We start from the raw sequence: 19213 nt of genomic DNA on the forward strand, positions 1-19213 counted from the left end.
CCTCATTAAGCCAGCCTTAGAGGAAAGCCTATCAATAGATTATTAAGATGAGAGCTCCAACAATTTCTACAGCATCGTTTGATATTTCAATTATTGATTATAATAAAATACAACGGACACAAAATGGACTCCAGCAAGACAATCTCTCTCTCCCCCACAACCTCCTCCACTCTCCCTCTCTCTCCAGCCCTCTACATGAAGTCATAATTACCCACTAATTAAACTCTGAGAGATATAGCAGTACTAATGGACTCAGCCATTTTATTCCCAATACTTTATTTGAGCTGCAAATCAAGACAATGGTCATGGACATGATTTCAGTGTTCCAAATCGCACCCTATTCCCTATATAGCGTAGTTAGTATGTTTGACCAGGGCTCATAGTAGTGCACCATATAGGGAATAGGGTGTCCTTTGAGATGCAACCTGGATGTCATGACTTCATCTGCCTGTGGCTGAATTAAAGACAGAGGAGTAGAGAAAACACAGGGTGCTCAATGTTGATTGGTAGGTGGTCGACAGCAGAGCTCAGAACCTCCACAGAGAGAGACAGTCAGACGGCTACTGCTACAGTGAGTTTACATCTCTAACATCACTTGAACTTTTCACTGAGGGGCCACTACACGTGTGGACAACATCTGACCCGAGAATACAAATGGGATTGTAAACAAACATTCACCCTGTTGTGTCTAATACACCAGAGCAGCGTTTCGTTCCTCAGTTGAGTACCTTTTTGCTCCCTTTTATTCAACCTGGGCTTGAGCGCGTCGTGGTGCATCGATTCTCATTCCTATGTACCGTGTCGTGTCTGATAAACACAGTGACCTTCAACCCCCAGTTTCTTGCCCAGCACTGGTCATTGTGATGTTGCTGACCGGTCTCTCAGATGGTTAGCTAGCTAGCCTACACTGATTTAGTCAGCTCTCAAGAGTGGTTGACAGGATTTCTTTCTGCCATTTAAATCCTTTGTCAGGCCACTTAAGCATTGTTTGGGGTCGCATAAGTCCAAACGGTGTAAATACAGTGAATTTAGAAAGTATTCAGACCCCTTCTCTTCTTCCACATATTCTTACGTTAAAGCCTTATTCTAAAATTGATTAAATCAATGTTTTACTCTTCGATCTACACACAATACCCCATTACGCCAAAGCAAAAACTGGTTTGTAGAAATATTTGCAAATGTATAAAAAATAAAAAACAGAAATACCTTATTTACATAAGTATTCAGACCCTTTGCTGTGAGACTGGACATTGAGCTCAGGTGCATCCTGTTTCCATTGATCATCCTTGAGATGTTTCTACAACTTGATTGGAGTCCACCTGTGGTAAATTCAATTAATTGGACATGATTTAGAAAGGCCCACACCTGTCTATCTATATAAGGTCCAGCAGTTGACATTGCATGTCAGAGAAAAACCAAGCCATGAGGTCGAAGGAATTGTCCGTAGAGCTCCGAGACAGGATTGTGTCGAGGTACCAAAACATGTCTGCAGCATTGAAAGTCCAAAAACACAGTGGCCTCCATCATTCTTAAATGGAAGAAGTTTGAACCACCGAGACTCTTCCTAGAACTGGCCACCCGGCCAAACTGAGCAATCGGGGGAGAAGGGCCTTGGTTAGGGAGGTGACCAAGAACTTGAGGTCGACCGATTAATCGGAATGGCAGATTTAATTAGGGCCGATTTCAAGTTTTCATAACAATCGAAAATCAGTATTTTTGGGAGCCGATTTTGCCGATTTATTTAAATAGGCAAGTCAGTTAAGAACACATTCTTATTTTCAATGACAGCCTAGGAACGGTGGGTTCAGGGGCAGAACGACAGATTTCCAACTTGTCAGCTCGGGGGATCCAATCTTGCAAACTTACAGTTAACTAGTCCAACGCTCTAACCACTTGCCTCTCATTGCACTCCACGAGGAGCCTGCCTGTTACGCGAATGCAGTAGAAGCCAAGGTAAGTTGCTAGCTAGCATTAAACTTATCTTATAAAAAACGATCAATCAATCATAATCACTAGTTATAACTACACATGGTTGATGATAATACTAGTTTATCTAGCGTGTCCTGCATTGCATATAATCGATGCAACGCTGGGGGATGATTTAACAAAACCGCATTTGCGAAAAAAGCAAAATCGTTGGACGACTGTACCTAACCATAAACACCAATGCCTTTCTTAAAATCAATACACAGAAGTAAATATTTTTAAAAATGCATATTTAGCTAAAAGAAATACAGGTTAGTAGGCAATATTAACCAGGTGAAATTGTGCCATTTCTCTTGCGTTCATTGCACGCAGAGTCAGGGTATAAGCAACAGTTAGGGCAGCCTGGCTCATTGCAAACTACTTTGCCCAAATTGTATGTAATTATGACATAACATGGAAGGTTGTGCAATGTAACAAGAATATATAGACTTAGGGTTGCCACCCATTAGATAAAATACCAAACGGTTCCGTATTTCACTGAAATAATAAACGTTTTGTTTTCGAAATGCTAGTTTCCGGATTCGACCATATTAATGACCAACGGCTCGTATTTCTGCGTGTTATTATGTTATCATTAAGTCTATGATTTGATAGAGCAGTCTGACTGAGCGATGGTAGGCAGCAGCAGGCTCGTAAGCATTCATTCAAACAGCACTTTCGCAAGCACAGCGCTGTTTATGACTTCAAGCCTATCAGCCTAAAGGCTGGTGTAACCGATGTGAAATGGCTAGCTAGTTAGCTGGGTGTGCGCTAATAGCATTTCAAACGTCACTCGCTCTGAGACTTGGAGTAGTTATGCCCCTTGCTCTGCAAGGGCCGCGGCTTTTGTGGAGCGATGCGTAACGCTGCTTCAACTGTGGCTGTTGTCGATGGGTTCCTGGTTCAAGCCCAGGTAGGGGCGAGGAGAGGGACGGAAGCTATACTGTTACACTGGCAATACTATAGTGCCTATAAGAACATCCAATAGTCAAAGGTATATGAAATACAAATGGTATAGAGAGAAATAGTCATATAAATACTATATTAACTACAACCTAAAACCTCTTACCTTGGAATATTGAAGTTTCATATGTTCTCATGTTCTGAGCAAGGAACTCAAACGTCAGCTTTTTTACATGGCACATATTGCACTTTTACTTCTCCAACACTTTGTTTTTGTCACGTTCTGACCATAGTTCTGTTATTTTATCTTTGTTTTAGTATGGTCAGGGCGTGAGTTGGGTGGGCAGTCTATGTTTGTTTTTCTATGTTGGTTTTTGAGTTCGGCCTAGCATGGTTCTCAATCAGAGGCAGCTGTTAATTGTTGTCCCTGACTGAGAATCATACTTAGGTAGCCTGGGTTTAACTTTTGAGTTGTGGGTGTTTGTCTGTCTTCCGTGTCAATGTTTGTCGCCACACGGGACTGTTTCGTTCATTTCACGTTTATTGTTTTGTATTTCGTAATGTTCAGTTTATGTTTTAAAAGAAACATTATGGACACTTACCACGCTGCGTTTTGGTCCTCCGATCCTTCTCGCTTCTCCTCCTCAGAAGAGGAGGAAGAGGTTCGTTACAGTTTTTGAATTATTTAAACCAAATTGAAGATGTTTCATTATTTATTTGAGGCTAAGTTGATTTTATTGATGTATTATATTAAGTTAAAATAAGTGTTCATTCAGTATTGTTGTAATTGTCATTATTACAAATAAACAAAAACAAATCGGTATCGGCTTTTTTGGTCCTCTAATAATCGGTATTGGTATCGGCGTTGAAAAATCATAGTCGGTCGACCTCTACCAAGAACCCGATGGTCACTGACAGTAAAAAGGCAGTAAAAGGCATATGACCGCCTGCTTGGACTTTGCCAAAAGGCACCTAAATGACTCTCAAGACCATGAGAAACAAGATTCTCTGGTCTGATGAAACCAATATTGAACTCTTTGGCCTGAATGCCAAGCGTCTCATCTGAAGGAAACCTGGCACCATCCCTACAGTGAAGCATGGTGGTGGCAGCATCATGCTGTGGGGATGTTTTTCAGTGGCAGGGTCTGTGAGACTAGTCAGGATCGAGGGAAAGATGAATGGACCAAAGTACAGAGAGATCCTTGATGAAACCTGCTACAAAGCCCTCAGGACCTCAGACTGGGGTAAAGCTTCACCTTCTAGCAGGACAACAACCCTAAGCACACAGCCAAGACAATGCATGAGTGGCTTCGGGACAAGTCTCTGAATGTCCTTGAGTGGCCCAGCGAGAGCCCAGACTTGAACCAGATTGATCATCTCTGGAGAGACCTGAAAATAGCTGTACAGCAACACACCCCATCCAACCTGAAACAGCTTGAGAGGATCTGCAGAGAAGAGTGGGAGAAACTCCCCAAATACAGTTGTGCCAAGCTTGTAGCGTCATACCCAAGAAGACTTCAGGCTGTAATCACTGTCAAAGGTGACAGTGTACTGAGTAAAGGGTCTGAGTGCTTATGTAAATGTACAATAAGTTTTCTAAAAATGATTTTTTTATTTTTCATTATGGGGTATTGTGTGTAGATTGATGAGGGAAAAAAGAATGTAATCAATTTTAGAATAAGGCTGTAACGTAACAAAATGTGGAAAAAGTCAAGAGGTCTGAATACTTTCCGAATGTATTATATATATATTTATTGGGGGGGGGGGGGGTTGAAATTATTTTTTGGGATGGAAAAACACTTTCAGTGTTAACTTAAACAACTAAAAACAGATATAAAGTATGTAGAAAAGATTATGGACCTATATATATATTTTTGTAATATAATCTTTGAGGACAAACAACCACCAAAATAAAAAGATAGACAGTCAGGGAAAATAACTAAATAAATGCATTTACCAGTATAAATTATGTTATTATGTTTGATCAATAGAACACAGCCTTAGCCATGGTACAATGCATCGGATTTCAGGAAAATAGCTTAACAACTTAAATGGCAGAATATGCAGAATATGTAGAATCATAGGAAATTTGCTTTAAAACGGCAAAGTTCTTTCGCAGCTGCATGGCAAAATGTATAGAATTACAGGAAACTGGCTTGTACATGCAAAAATGTCTCTACACTGCCCAGATGGGGGATTCAAACATTTTCTCAATAATGTAACTGCGCTGCGGGGGGTCAGCGCAGTTACATTATTGAGAAAATGTTTGAATCCCCCATCTGGGCAGTGTAGAGACATTTTTGCATGTACAAGCCAGTTTCCTGTAATTCTATACATTTTGCCCCCCCTGCCATGCCCACCACCGAAGACCCTTTTTGATTCAGAAAAAAACCCTGATAGGGCGATGCATCATCCTAAATAAAGTTCATAGTAAATTACATGGACCGCACACAAACATATAGTGCCTTCAGAAAGTATTCATACCACTTGACTTATTTCACATTTTGTTGTGTTACAGCCTGATTTCAAAACTGATTCAATCTTCTTTTTTTCACCAATCTACACAGAATACCCCTTAATGACAAAGTGAAAACATGTTTTTTGTAATGTTTTCAAATTGATTGAAAATGAAATACAGAAATATCTCATTTACATAAGTATTCACAGTGATTACAGCTGTGAGTCTTTCTAGGTAAGTCTCTGAGAGCTCTGCACACCTGGATTGTACAATAATTTGCACATTATTCTTTAAAAAATTCTTCAAGCTCTGTCAAGTTGGTTGTTGATCATTGCTAGACAACCATTTTCAAGTCTTGCCATAGATTTTCAAGCTGATTTAAGTCCAGAACTGTAACTATACCACTGCTGAACATGCAATGTTGTCTTGGTAAGCAACTCCAGAGTAAATTTAGCCATAGGTGTTAAGTTATTGTCCTGCTGAAAAGTGATTTGTTTTCTCCCAGTGTCTGTTGGAAAGCAGACTGAACCAGGTTTTTCTTTACGATTTTGCCTCTGTTTAGCAACATTCTGTTTATTTTTATCCTAAATAAATTCCCTGGTCCTTGCCAATGACAAGTGTAGCCATAATATGATGCAGCCACCAGCATGCTTGAAAATAGTACTCATTGATGTGTTGTGTTAGATTTGCACCAAACATAACGCTTTGTATTCAGGACATAAAGTTAATTTCTTTGCCACATTTATTGCAGTTTTACTTTAGTGTCTTATTGCAAACAGGCTTCCTTTTTTTCACTGTCATTTAGGTTAGTATTGTGGAGTAACAACAATGTTGTTGATACATCTTCAGCTTTCTCCTATCACAGACAAACTCTGTAACTGATTTAAAGTCACCATTGGTCTCACGGTGAAATCCCTGAGCGGTTTCCTTCTTCTCCGGCAACTGAGTTAGGAAGGAATCCTGCATTTTTGTAGTGACTGGGTGTATTGATACACCACCCTAGACCCACTCCAATTTGCATACCGCCCAAACAAATCCACAGATGATGCCATCTCTATTGCACTCCACACTGCCCTTTCGCACCTGGAGAAAAGGAACACCTACGTGAGAATGCTATTCACTGAATACAGCTCAGCGTTCAACACCATAGTACCCTCAAACCTCATCACTAAGGTAAGAAACCTGGAAATAAACACCTCCCTCTGCAACTGGATCCTGGACAACCTGACAGGCTGCCCCCAGGTGGTGAGGGTTGGTAGCAACACATCTGATCCTCAACGCTGGAGCTCTCCAGGGGTGCATGCTCAGTCCCCTCCTGTACTCCCTGTTCACCCACGACTGCACGGTCAGGCATGACTCCCAACACCATCATTAAGTTTGCAGACGACACAACAGTGGTAGGCCTGATCATCGACAACGATGAGACAACCTATAGGGAGGAGATCAGAGACCTGGCCGGGTGGTGCCAGAATAACAACCTATCTCTCAACGTAACCAAGACTAAGGAGATGATTGTGGACTACAGGAAAAGGAGGACTGAGCATGCCCCCATTCTCATCGACGAGGCTGTAGTGGAGCATCAAATTCCTTGGTGTCCACATCAACAACAAACTAGAATGGTCCAAACACACCAAGACAGTCTTGAAGAGTGCACGACAAAGCCTATTCCCACTCAGGAAACAAAAAAGATTTGGCATGGGTCCTGAGATCCTCAAAAGGTTCTACAGCTGCAGCATCGAGAGCATCCTGACTGGTTGCATCACTGCCTGGTACGGCAATTGCTAGGCCTCCGACTGCAAGGCACTTCAGAGGGTAGTGCGTACGGCCCAGTACATCACTGGGGCAAAGCTGCCTGCCATCCAGGACCTCTAGACCAGGCGGTGTCAGAGGAAGGCCCTAAAAATTGTCAAAGACCCCAGCCACCCCAGTCATAGACTCTATAACCGCATGGCAAGCGGTGCCGGAGTGCCAAGTATAGGACAAAAAGGCTTCTCAACAGTTTTTACACCCAAGCCATAAGACTCCTGAACAGGTAAACAAATAGTTACCCGGACAATTTGCATTATGTGCGCCCCCCACCCCTCTTTTACGCTGCTGCTACTCTCTGTTTATCATATATGCATAGTCACTTAAACTATACATTCATGTACATACTACCTCAATTGGTCCGACCAACCAGTGCTCCCGCACATTGGCTGACCGGGCTATCTGCATTGTGTCTCATCACCTGCCAACCCCTCTTTTTACGCTACTGCTACTCTCTGTTCATCATATATGCATAGTCACTTTAACCATACCTACATGTACATACCACCTCAATAAGCCTGACTAACCGGTGTCTGTATATAGCCTTGCTACTCTTATTTTCAAATGTATTTTTACTGTTGTTTTATTTCTTTACTTACACACACACACACACACCTTTTTCACACTATTGTTTAGAGTCTGTAAGTAAGCATTTCACTGTTGTATTCGGCGCGCGTGACAAATAAACTTTGATTTGAATTAGTAACCACGATGCTCAAAGGGATATTCAATGTCTGCTTTTATATTTTTACCCATCTACCAATAAGTGAGCCATTGGCCTCCCTGGTCTTTGTGGTTGAATCTGTGTACAGATAATTGTATGTGTGGGCTACAGAGCTGAGGTAGTCATTCAAAAATCATGTTAAGCACTATTATTGCACACAGAGTGAGCGCATGCAACGTATTGTCGTGTCTTTACTATCATTAACTGAAAACTGATAGTTTTTATCAAAGATTCTCTGTAATTAGTTACTACGCGATCAACTGATTAATCATGTAACTAATTAACTAGGAAGTCGGGGCACCAAGGAAAAATATTCAGATTACAAAGTTATCATTTCCTAAAATAACTTTTCAGATATTTTATCTGATCAATTAGTACTTTACCTCACGTTAGTCTCATTCCAAACGTCGTAAATTGTTGGTTATCTGCACGAACCCAGTCTTCACTATGAGTCATCCATACATCAATTGTCTTAAATTATTTATGGTTACTAACTAAGTAATTCACAGAAATGCATAAACAAACAAACAAACAAGGTAAAAGTAATGATAGGAGAATGTGCCCTAGTGGGCTAAACCGGCATGGTGGCTTGTTAGACAAAAGGGGAAGTGGGGGTCGACTAAGAAGTCACTACAAAGTGATAATTATAACAATTGAAATGCTAAACCTTTGCACATGAACGCTCACTCATTCGGGAACAATTGCAATCAACATATATATTTACGCTCAGTGTGTTATCTTGATCGCTGGTGAAAAGTACATTTCTTTTGTAGAATTGTCCCTCTCGCTCTCGGTTGTGGTTAGAGGGGATTGTTCAGAGTGACATTCGTTATAGAATGGAGGTTTCGGCGGTTGTCGTTCTTCGCGTTCAATGATACCGAATTCCTAGCTTCAGACTAGTAATTAATATCAAAGACTTGTTCTTATTCTGTCAGTATCGATGGTCTAAGAGTTTAACCACGTGGTACGGTTAAAAGATTCAGCAATGGTCTACAACCTTTGTCCATCTCATAATTGAGGTAAGCTCAGTCTGCTGATCAAAAACCAGAGTGGGGGTTTTATTCGGAAGGGCCGAAGAGGGCTGTCCCAGGATGTCTGACCCTAACTGGGCTCAGGGGCGGTCCTCTGATTTAGTTTAAATCAAAAGGGAATTGTATTTTTCGTCATTAAACAGTCCAAAATCATATTACACAATTATACAAACAGTATCATACTCACTCATTCATCTTATACAACAATTAGATGTAAACCTCATATCTGAGGCTATTATATAAACAGCGTTATGGTAATGTGGCCACACCGTCTCCCATGAGCTTCCCCAAGTTGTACCAAACGGACCAGTTCGTAGCTGGATTCTTCACCGATCTTTTATTCTTTCTCCGGAACATGAAATTTGTTTGTACCTCAAGTCCTGTGAGGTGGAAGAATTTCCTTTGTGCTCTATGAAAATGTACTCTCTCTCTACTATGTGGCCATGTGGCAGGGTCTTCTCAGGAATTTACGACCTCTGACCACAGCAGCCTAGTTGAAGGAGGCAAAGGGGAGGCAGGGAGAGGGGGATGGGGTTGCTATACCCAAAGAGGCCAACGTCATGACAGTATTATGTAACTTGTTAAACAAATGTTTACTCCTGAACTTATTTAGGCTTGCCATAACAAAGGGGTTGAATACTTATTGACTCAAAACATTTCAGCTTTTCATTTTTAATTAATTTGTAACATTTCCCCCAAAATAATTCCACTTTGACATTATGGGGTATTGTGTGTAGGCCAGGAACACACAATCGAAATGTAATCCATTTAAATTGAGGCTGTAACACAACAAACTTTGGGTCTGAAGGCACTGTAATAGATAAAAGGGTACGTGAAAGAACTTAGGTGAAACATACTTTCATTAGAGCCTCCCTGATTCTCATCCAAGGTCCGCACATAGTCATCCTGTAGAGAGAGAGAGTTCCAAGTTAACCCACAGTAAAATAAGCATCATGAGTGAGTCAATGGTTGCTTCCCAAATGGCATCCTATCCGGTATATAGTGCACTATTTTTGACCAGAGCCCTATGGGTCTGCATGGGGATTTAAGGAACAGCATGGCAGCCTGTAGTAATTCACCAGAATAGTCTTGCACACACTGTGTGACCCAAATGGCACCCTATTCCCTATATAAACGCACTACTTATCCCATGGGGCACTGGTGTAAAGTCAAAAGTAGTGCACACTATAGGGAATGGAGTCTGGATCCATACGGCTGTGGAACATATGGCTTCAGGGGGAAGCAAGCTTTGAATAGTAATCCTTACTTTTTATACTTAAAGGAAAAATCACTCCACAACTATCTTTTGGTATTTTTTTCATTAGTCCACTGTTGATATAGTCCCAAATATTTTGCATGTCAGCATTGACGTTTTCAAGATACAGGACTTTCAAAAAGCAAATTGTCATTTGCCACATCATCATAATGATGCGTTTTGCATCATATGAAGTCATTTGCATCATCATGATGCGGCAAATGACAATTTGCTTTTTGAAAGTCCTAAATCTTGAAAATGTCGTTGATGACATGCAAAACATGTTGGGACTATATCAACAGTGGACTAATGAAAAAAATGGCAAAAGATAGTTGTGGAGTGATTTTTCCTTTCATTACAACAGTAACCATCCTCATTAAAATGGACAAATTGAAGGAGAGAGAGAGAGAGAGAGAAAGTGTCTAGGGCGGGCGGGAGAGTGAGGAAATTGCAATAAAGAGAGAGACAGAGACACAAAGAAAATGAGTTACAAGTATTTTTTCAAAGACATCAGACAAAAGAAAAAGGGAAGAGTAGAATATAGATTAAAAAGAAACTGACCTCTACTTCCTGGTAGAACGAGATGCAAAAGAGAAGAAAACAGAGGGATAGTTTGAGGATAAGAAGTGTAACATCAAATATATCGAAGTGTATTAATCAACATTCATCACCATCTTCAGTATACAGTGTCTCTTGATTGTTGCTAAGGTTTCCACAAAGACACAATACATAACAACCAGCTTTTGTTAGCAGTGAATTCACATATAATTGCTTCTGCAACAGGCAGAGAAAAAACAATATTGTTCAAAGCATTTGTATCCTCATAAAACTGAATGCACAACAGAAGTAAAAGAAAGAGCAAGCATATTTCCCCAGTATCAATAAATATACACAAATGTACATTGTGATATCCTCCCTGTATCTATTTGGTTGTGAATATGCTCTATAGCAAACAGCAAAGAAATTAAGCATATTGGCTTAGGCCTATCTCTTGGCCTCAGAACAGTAAATAGCAGCCATTTGGTGAAATATACGGTCTCCCTCCTTAGCGATGGTATACTCGGTAGGAAATACATCACCATAAACATTTACTGTACAGGAAGAATAGGTGCCAAAAAGCTCCCAATGGAAGCAATAAAGCGTGACACCCTCATAAAGGCGTACTGGGGTCTCCCCTCTCTGCTCCTTGGGGCTGTTTTCATGGAGGTAAATATTTTCCATCTATAACCAGGTTTCCATTCAACCTTTTTATGAGAGTAAAGTACATGTCGGATAACAAATGACAGGACAGGCCTGATGGAAACAGCAAAACAAAATATGCTATACAAAGTGGGATATTTTTGTGTCTGTAAAATTAAATATGTGAGAAATGGCAGTGGAATTCCTTTTATGAACAAATATTGATATATTAACCATTATATCAAAGTAAAATTGTAGTCACGCGATGATATGGTGTGAGGTCCTCCCACGACGATTCGGGAAAGCATGCAGTTTATTAGGCTACAGATGAAATAAGTTATGATGAACTTCACAGGGTGATGAGCTTGATGCTGATTTCAATAAATATTAAGGGTCTTATTCTGGTGACATGATGATCGATGCTTGGTTGCCGTTTGACAAAAAAAGTATTTAGCTCTTATCGATAATAATCTCATCAAGTAGACTAGCCTACCTGTAGACAGTGTTGCCAACTCCTCAGTAAGGAAAGTAGCTATTGGCTGTCCTAAAAGTCACTAGAAGTCTCTAAATGACGTAATCACCTAATTTGCATAATTGGCCATGTGCATGTAACTGTGATGGACGCTGTAGGAGAGAGGAATAATGTCTTGGGAGAGACAAAAAGTGAGTAAAAAACGAAATATGTTTATAACTACAAATGAGCAAGCTGGAGAGAGTGGCACACACAGCGAATAAGAACCAGATATTTGAGGCCATACTCCTCCTTCAGCACTTTATGGACCCCATTGTTAATCCCCATCATAACAGAGGCATTGTCAGTCCCTATCCCCAGGAGTTTCTCTTTTTTAAGACAACACTTCTTGAGGAAAGCCACAACAGCACGGGCTATAGATTTGGCATCTCCTCCAACTCAACAAGCCCCAGAAATGTTGATACAATTGTCTGCTTGGTGTCACTAAAGTACCTTATCACAACCCCCAGGTACCTAGAAACACTTACATCCGTGGACTCATAGAGGAGGAGGCTGATCACCCACATTTGCGACCAACTTTTTCAGAAAGTATGGTGCTAGAACACCATTAATCATTTCTGTGCACTTTGAAGTGGGTAGCAGCAGTGGAGTCTGAGAAAGCAGCTCTACATGCTTCTTCAATGTGATCACATGCCAGCATGGAACAGTGTTCAGCGATAGCTAACGCCATGGTGGCCTCAGCCTTTTTTGCAGAGTCAATTTTTTTAACCATACATTTTACATCACTAAATTTGGTGTAGAAATTAGCCTTACAATACAGGCAGTATGCCCGTGTATCATCTCCAATAAACGGCTTCAACCAGCTTTTGAATTCAGGGTTTGATTCCCACTCCTTTCTGTATTTTTGAGTGTACAGTTTAGACTGAGACATGATGAGCTAGCCAGCTAAATGTTTAGCTTATATCACAGAGAGGCACACACACAGTGGACAAGGTGAGTAAGTGACTGAGGCTGTGTGAGTCAAATGCAGTGATTGATTTCTGTGCAGTGATTTATTTTAGGCAAAGAACATTTTACTTTTACATCCCGCCCTGAATGTAAGCCAGGGCAGGATCAGCCAGCGGGGGCTTCCCGCATGTGCGAATCATTTGCAGTCTGGACACGAGGACTGAGCCGCCTGTGAGTGCTTTGGGACGGGGTGGGGCCCACGCACGGCAGCACCCGCTGCTCGTTGAGAAGAGTAAGAACGAACATGCTTTCATGTCAGGGTCTCCAAAAGTCTCAAATAACACCAGAAAAGGTCGCTAGATTTGTCACTAGTCGATTTTTTGAAAATGTGTCGCTAGAGGGGTCTGAATACTCGCTAAATATAGCGACTAAGTCGCTAAGTTAGCAACACTGCCTGTAGAGGCTAGCCGCACTGTATCTGCCAGCTGTTGGCTATACCGCACGTGTCAATACCAGAGTGGGAACATTCACTATATAATACAAAACATTTTGTGACAAAACCATCAGCAGATTTGAAAATGCGATGGAAACCCGCTTAACTTCCTTTTTTTTGGTACATGGGGAATTTAACCGCAAATGTAATGTGAACTACGTCATCACGCACAGGCTTTTATCCGCAACAAGTAAATTTAATGGCATCACATCTCTGGTGGGAAAATGCGCATATATTATTTTATGCAGATTTTAGAATATTGGTATGAAAATCTGTTAACCTAGCTAATGGCAGAGACTCAATTCTGCCATTTAGAACCTCCCAGACCACAACAGTGCTGTTCTCTCTCTCTCTCTCTCCCTCCACTGGGAATGAGCTAATTTCCCTGAACCCATTTCTCTCCACTTCCCCTATCTGTCCCCATCCCTCTCTCCTCCTCAGTCCCAGCCAGAGTACTTACAGTAAACTGGGTGGTGTCTCTGACAAGGGGAGGAACTGAATTTAAAAGACTCAAAACAGTCATTCAGATGCACATGTAAAATAGCCTTTTGAGTGACATCATAAATCATATTTGTTTTGGATAGAAGTGCTCAAAATTTAAGAAATGTTTATTTTTCTCTCATGGCTAAATACCAGAAAGTTTAAAAGACTGGCTGAGTGGGAAGGGAGATTCATGAGCTTACCTTGACTGACAGATCTTTGAAATGCCAAGTAACTTGGATTGCAGTGAGCAATGTTGCAGTAAAATCATCTCAAGCTAATTTGATGGTACACAAAGCTACTCAATCAACATTGAAATTGCATCACTAACCACGTTTCCATCCACAGTTTTTATGTGAGTAAAGTCATACCGTATAAAAATTAAAAATTCACTGACTCCATAAGCTATGACTTCTAGGAATGCTATAAAGTTCAAAAGTTATGGGCAAAGTTAGAAAGTTGGCTGTCAGAAGTAGTACAATGTAAATTTACTTTAAAAAATAAAAAGCATATTTAAAAACTGGAAATCAACCAATCCTCCACCAATAACACAATGGAAAGGTCAAGGTTTTATTATCTAAATGTTGAAAGTGCAAGCGCGACGGAGAGAAACAACATGGTGCAGTTTGAGGCCATGTGGCAGAGAGTGATACGAGCGATGGAGATGGGGGTGTGAGCAGGTGAATTTAGACAGGGGTGATGTTGTGAATGTTTGTGTAGTTTGTATGTGGATGTTTTGTATAAAAAAAAATATAAATCGTAAATAAAATTGTACAAAAAACATGTTGTTTCGGTACAATTTTATAAATGCTGACAGATTATTTGTTAATTCTACATGGTGGGATCTTTTTGTGTCTGTAAAATGTATTATGCGAGAAATGGTGGTGGAAACGACTATTTAATACAACAGGTTTTGTGAAAATACTGTAGGTTGAGTTGAAAATGCACTGAAAACACATTGAACTCAAAAAATGTATTCGGTACATGAAAACTTAAGAGAAAAAGTGCATTTTGTGTGCACCAAGTCATCATGCACTGACTGTTATCCACAACAAGTTTGTTGGGTGGGAAAATGCACATATTTTATTTATGCAGATTTTCTCATGAAAATCTGTCATCAATTGGATGGAAACCTAGCTAATTATGTACAAAACGTGATGCGGTTCACAGCAGCATTGATGGATGTGTTGACTTGACAACTGCGTCTGAGTTTTGAACGACCCTTCCCCCCTTTTTGTTCCATGCTGGCTGAAGACCCATCTAGCCTGTAACTAGCTAACACCAGACACAGTTATAAACCAGTGTAGTACAACTCATTTTAATAGGAAGTTAATAGTTAAGATCTTGCTACCATGGAAAGGTAAATACTTGTCTATTTATGGAAAAATCACACTGATTAATTACTTAGATATATCCCAGTTTACCTATTTACGACAGATTTTTATCATTTTAAATTATTTGAAGAAAAAAATCTTGGAATGGAAAGCAAGACAAAATCAAACATGCTTATTTATATACTGATAATAAGTTTGAGAGGCTAAAGTGATTAAATATTAAAGCATTAAGCCTCTCACTAAAAGCATACCAAAGTTATACTTAAACCCAACCTGGTTCTCCAGTAGATTAGTAAGAATGGCTCACCCCTTGTTCAAATACGGTATTTTTCTCTTTATCCAGATTACAACCTCTCACTTTCAGTTATCTGAAAATATTTTAATTATCGGCATTTGTAAAACAAGTCATACGAAGCTGGTTGCATTTCCAATTTCATCCTTCAGAAAATAAATATTAAATTCAAATATACTAATTGATGAAAAAAATACATTATTTATGGAAACATAAAAAAAAACACAAAATATCTTTGTTAATGATATTATGAATAGGAAAGGTGGAGTAAATGTTACATGTACAGTTAACCAAAATATATGATTGCAGCATTACTGCAAAAATGGAGGAGGCAAGTGGAAGAAGGTAGGGAACTTGTTTGTCTACTCTTTATTAAAGACCAAATTTGGCAACAAAAAAGGTAGTAAATAAAAAATATATATCCGTTTTACTTGAGGACCAAAATGTTGATAGTGGCGCCATAAAGGTTGCAAAATATTTGTGAAGTCATTTTAATTTAAATATCACAGCCGTTATAGCCCCACGGCTATTACCCCGGAGCCCGAGACCATCCTTCCTACCTCGTGCCTGGCAAGGGCACTCAACTGGGGTATAGAGAAACAGGTCGGGGAGGCACAGTGTTCCCAGCCAAACCTCCGGGGGACGGGGGTCCTGATAACTGGATGTTCATGCCTGACACAGTCCGCTCCGCGGTCCTGGAGCGGGCCCACTCCTCCAGACTGGCCTGCCACCCGGGTTCCCGCCGGACCCTGGCATTTGTGAAACGACACTTTTGGTGGCCCACCATGGTCCTTGACGTCTCCGCATTCGTCACCGATTGCAGTGTGTGCTTAGAACAAGACTCCTCGGCAAGCTCCGGCTGGCCTTTTGTAACCTCTGCCTGTCCCTCACCGTCCCTGGTCCCACATATCCCTGAATTTCGTAATGGGTCTCCCCCCGTCTGAGGGCAACACTGCCGTCTTGACTGTGGTCGAACCGTTTTCCTCTCCCCAAACTACCCTTGGCCAAGGAGATGGCCCAACTCATGGTGCAGCACGTCTTCCAGATCCATGGACCGACCGTGGACATGGTCTCTGACTGGGGTCCTCAGTTCTCGTCCCAGTTCTGGAAGGCGTTCTGCACCTTCATTGGGTCGTCGGCCAGCCTGTCCTCTGGGTTCCACCCCCAGTCCAATGGGGGACAACCAGGACCTTGAGACAACTCTGTGCTGCCTGGTCTCCGCCAACCCCACCACCTGGAGCCAGCAGCTTGTGTGGGTGGAATATTTACGCAACACCCTTCCCTGCTCTGCCACGGGCCTATCACCCTTTGAATGTTCCCTGGGGTATCAGCCCCAGCTCTTCCCTGAGCAGAAGGAAGAGTACGGTGTACCTTCTGCCCAGATGTTTGTCCGCCGCTGTCGTCGTACCTGGAGGAGAGCCCGGTCGGCCCTCCTCAAGACCCCTCCAGGTATCGACGACAAGCCGGATTGCCATCGGACCCTGGCTCCCTGGTATCATCACGGGCAGAAGGTATGGCTATCCACCCAGAATCTGCCCCTCCGGGTGGAATCCCGCAAACTCTCCCCCCCGGTTTATTGGCCATTTCCCATCTCTAAAATGATTAGTCCCTCTACTGTTCGTCTTCTGTTGCCCCGTACCCTTCGCATACCTTTCATGTGTCCCGAGTTAAACCCATGTCTCACAACCCTTTGTCTTCTGTTTCCAGGCCCACTCCTCTCTCCCGTCTCATCAACGGCCAACAGGCTTACACTGTGAGACGCCTCCTGATTGTGTGACCGTGGGGTAGGGGTTTCCAGTACCTGGTTGACTGGGAGGGTTATGGCCTGGAGGAGAGGTGCTGGGTCCCTGCTAGAGACATCCTGGACCCAGTCCTCATCGCCGACTTCCACTGCTGGTACCCTGGTCAACCAGCGGTGCCAGCCTGACCACTCTGCCTGCCCCTGACCCTGAGCCTGCCTACCATCCTGTACCTTTTCCCCACCTCTGGATTACCAACCTCTGCCTGACCCGACCCTGAGCCTGCCTGCCGTCCTGTACCTTTACCCCCCTACTCTGGTTATCGACCCCTGCCTGCCTTGACCTGTTGTTGGCCTGCCCTGCTGCCTGTAATACACATTGTTACTCCGACACAGTCTACATCTGGGTCTTACCTTCAAGCCTGATAGAATGTCCTTGAGTGGCCCAGCCACAGTCCGGACTTGAACCCGATTGAACATCTCTGGAGAGACCTGTAAATAGCTGTGCAGCGACGCTCCCCATCCAACCTGACAGAGCTTGAGAGGATCTGCAGAGAAGTATGGGAGAAACTACCCAAATGTGTGCCAAGCTTGTAGCATCATACCCATGAAGAATCGAGGCTGTAATCGATGCCAAATGTGCTTCAACAAATTACTGAGTAAAGGGTCTGAATACTTATGAAAATAGACTGAAAAGATTTGGCATGGGTCCCCAGATCCTCAAAAAGTTCTACAGCTGCACAATCGAGAGCATCCTGACCGGTTGCATCACCGCCTGGTATGGCAACTGCTCGACATCTGACCATAAGGCGCTACAGAGGGTAGTGCGTATGGCCAAATACATCACTGGGGCCAAGCTTCCTGCCATCCAGGACCTATATAGTAGGCGGTGTCAGAGGAAAGCCCAAAAAATTGTCAAATACTCAAGTCACCCAAGTCATTGACTGTTGTTTCCGCTACCGCACGCCATCGGTACCGAAGTGCCAAATCTAGAACCAAAAGGGCTCCTTAACAGCATCTACCCTCAAGCCATAAGACTGCTGCAAAATTAATCAAAATGGCCACCCAGACTATTTTCATTGACACCACCCCCCCCCCCCTCCCTCTCGACTAACCTGTACCCCCGCACATTGACTCGGTACCGGTAACCCTGTATATAGCCCCATTGTTGTTATTTTATTGTGTTACAATTTTTTTTTAATGTTTTACTTTAGTTTATTTAGTAAATATTTTCTTTGCTCTATTTCTTGAACTGCATTGTTGGTTAAAATGTAAAAAATAAAATTTGATTTGACATCATTTTTTTTATTTTCTAAAAACCTGTTTTTGCTTTGTCATTATGGGGTATTGTGTTTAGATTGACGGGGGAAAACAATGTAATACATTTTTTAATAAGGCTGTAATGTAACAAAATGTGGAAAAAGTCAAAGGATCTGAATACTTTCCAAATGCACTGTATCTAGCTATATAAACCACGCCCCTTTGCAAACACGCATGTTACAATTGGTGTATTAAAATGAGAGAGTTAAGGTGATTTCATCCTATCCTCTTAACAATCCCGCCTCCTGAATCCAAGTGTTTGACACGGGGGATCGGACCAGTAACTTTATGAACCAACTTTATCAATGTAGAAGCAATAGTCATTTTTCTGACTTTGGTTATCATACTTTGATCTTGTTTCATCTAAATATCATCCAATTTCATAAAAAACATGATTTTGACTGTACATTGCCTTTAAATCTACCTTTGCTATTTGTCTCTGTGAATTTTTGGCTCTCGTAGTTTAACCTTACGGAGTCATACATTAGCTGGGCCTTGTGTGTGTCACAGTTTATGACCCAACCATTAAATCGGACACCTCTGATGTTATTGTTATTGATGCTGCAGCTCGTGCATTATTTAAAGTGTGTGTGTGTGTGTGTGTTTTTGGTATTCTGCCAGGCCCAGTGTAATAGGTGTCCTTCTGTCAAGAAGTGGAAATCAATGCTTATATGCAGAGAAGGCTACAAAACATTTATTCAGGGAGAATGTATTATTTTGTGTTCATGTATCATGGACATTGACTGCGAAACACATATAGTGGCTGAAGTGCACCTGGTAGCAAGGTGACATTATAATTTGGGGAAATCACTACT

At 41.7% G+C, this 19213-nt stretch overlaps 1 protein-coding gene across 3 annotated transcripts in view; it reads right to left on the reverse strand.

The window, feature by feature from the left end:
• Nucleotides 1-19213, reverse strand: part of LOC110503103 (testican-2) — a 102550-nt gene that overhangs the window by 38621 nt on the left and 44716 nt on the right. Inside the window, exons 2-3 of one of the 3 annotated variants that reach the window (XM_036960238.1) lie at nt 10704-10712; nt 9745-9793 (exon numbers count right to left, since the gene is read on the reverse strand). The exons of 1 other annotated variant lie outside the window; for it this stretch is intronic. In XM_036960238.1, the coding sequence (XP_036816133.1) occupies nt 9745-9793; nt 10704-10712 (58 nt within the window). The remainder of the gene's footprint in view (nt 1-9744; nt 9794-10703; nt 10713-19213) is intronic. One more of the 3 variants, XM_036960239.1, reaches the window with a different exon arrangement.

Source organism: Oncorhynchus mykiss, chromosome 23 (genome assembly GCF_013265735.2).
Source record: "Oncorhynchus mykiss isolate Arlee chromosome 23, USDA_OmykA_1.1, whole genome shotgun sequence".
Classification (NCBI taxonomy): domain Eukaryota; kingdom Metazoa; phylum Chordata; class Actinopteri; order Salmoniformes; family Salmonidae; genus Oncorhynchus; species Oncorhynchus mykiss.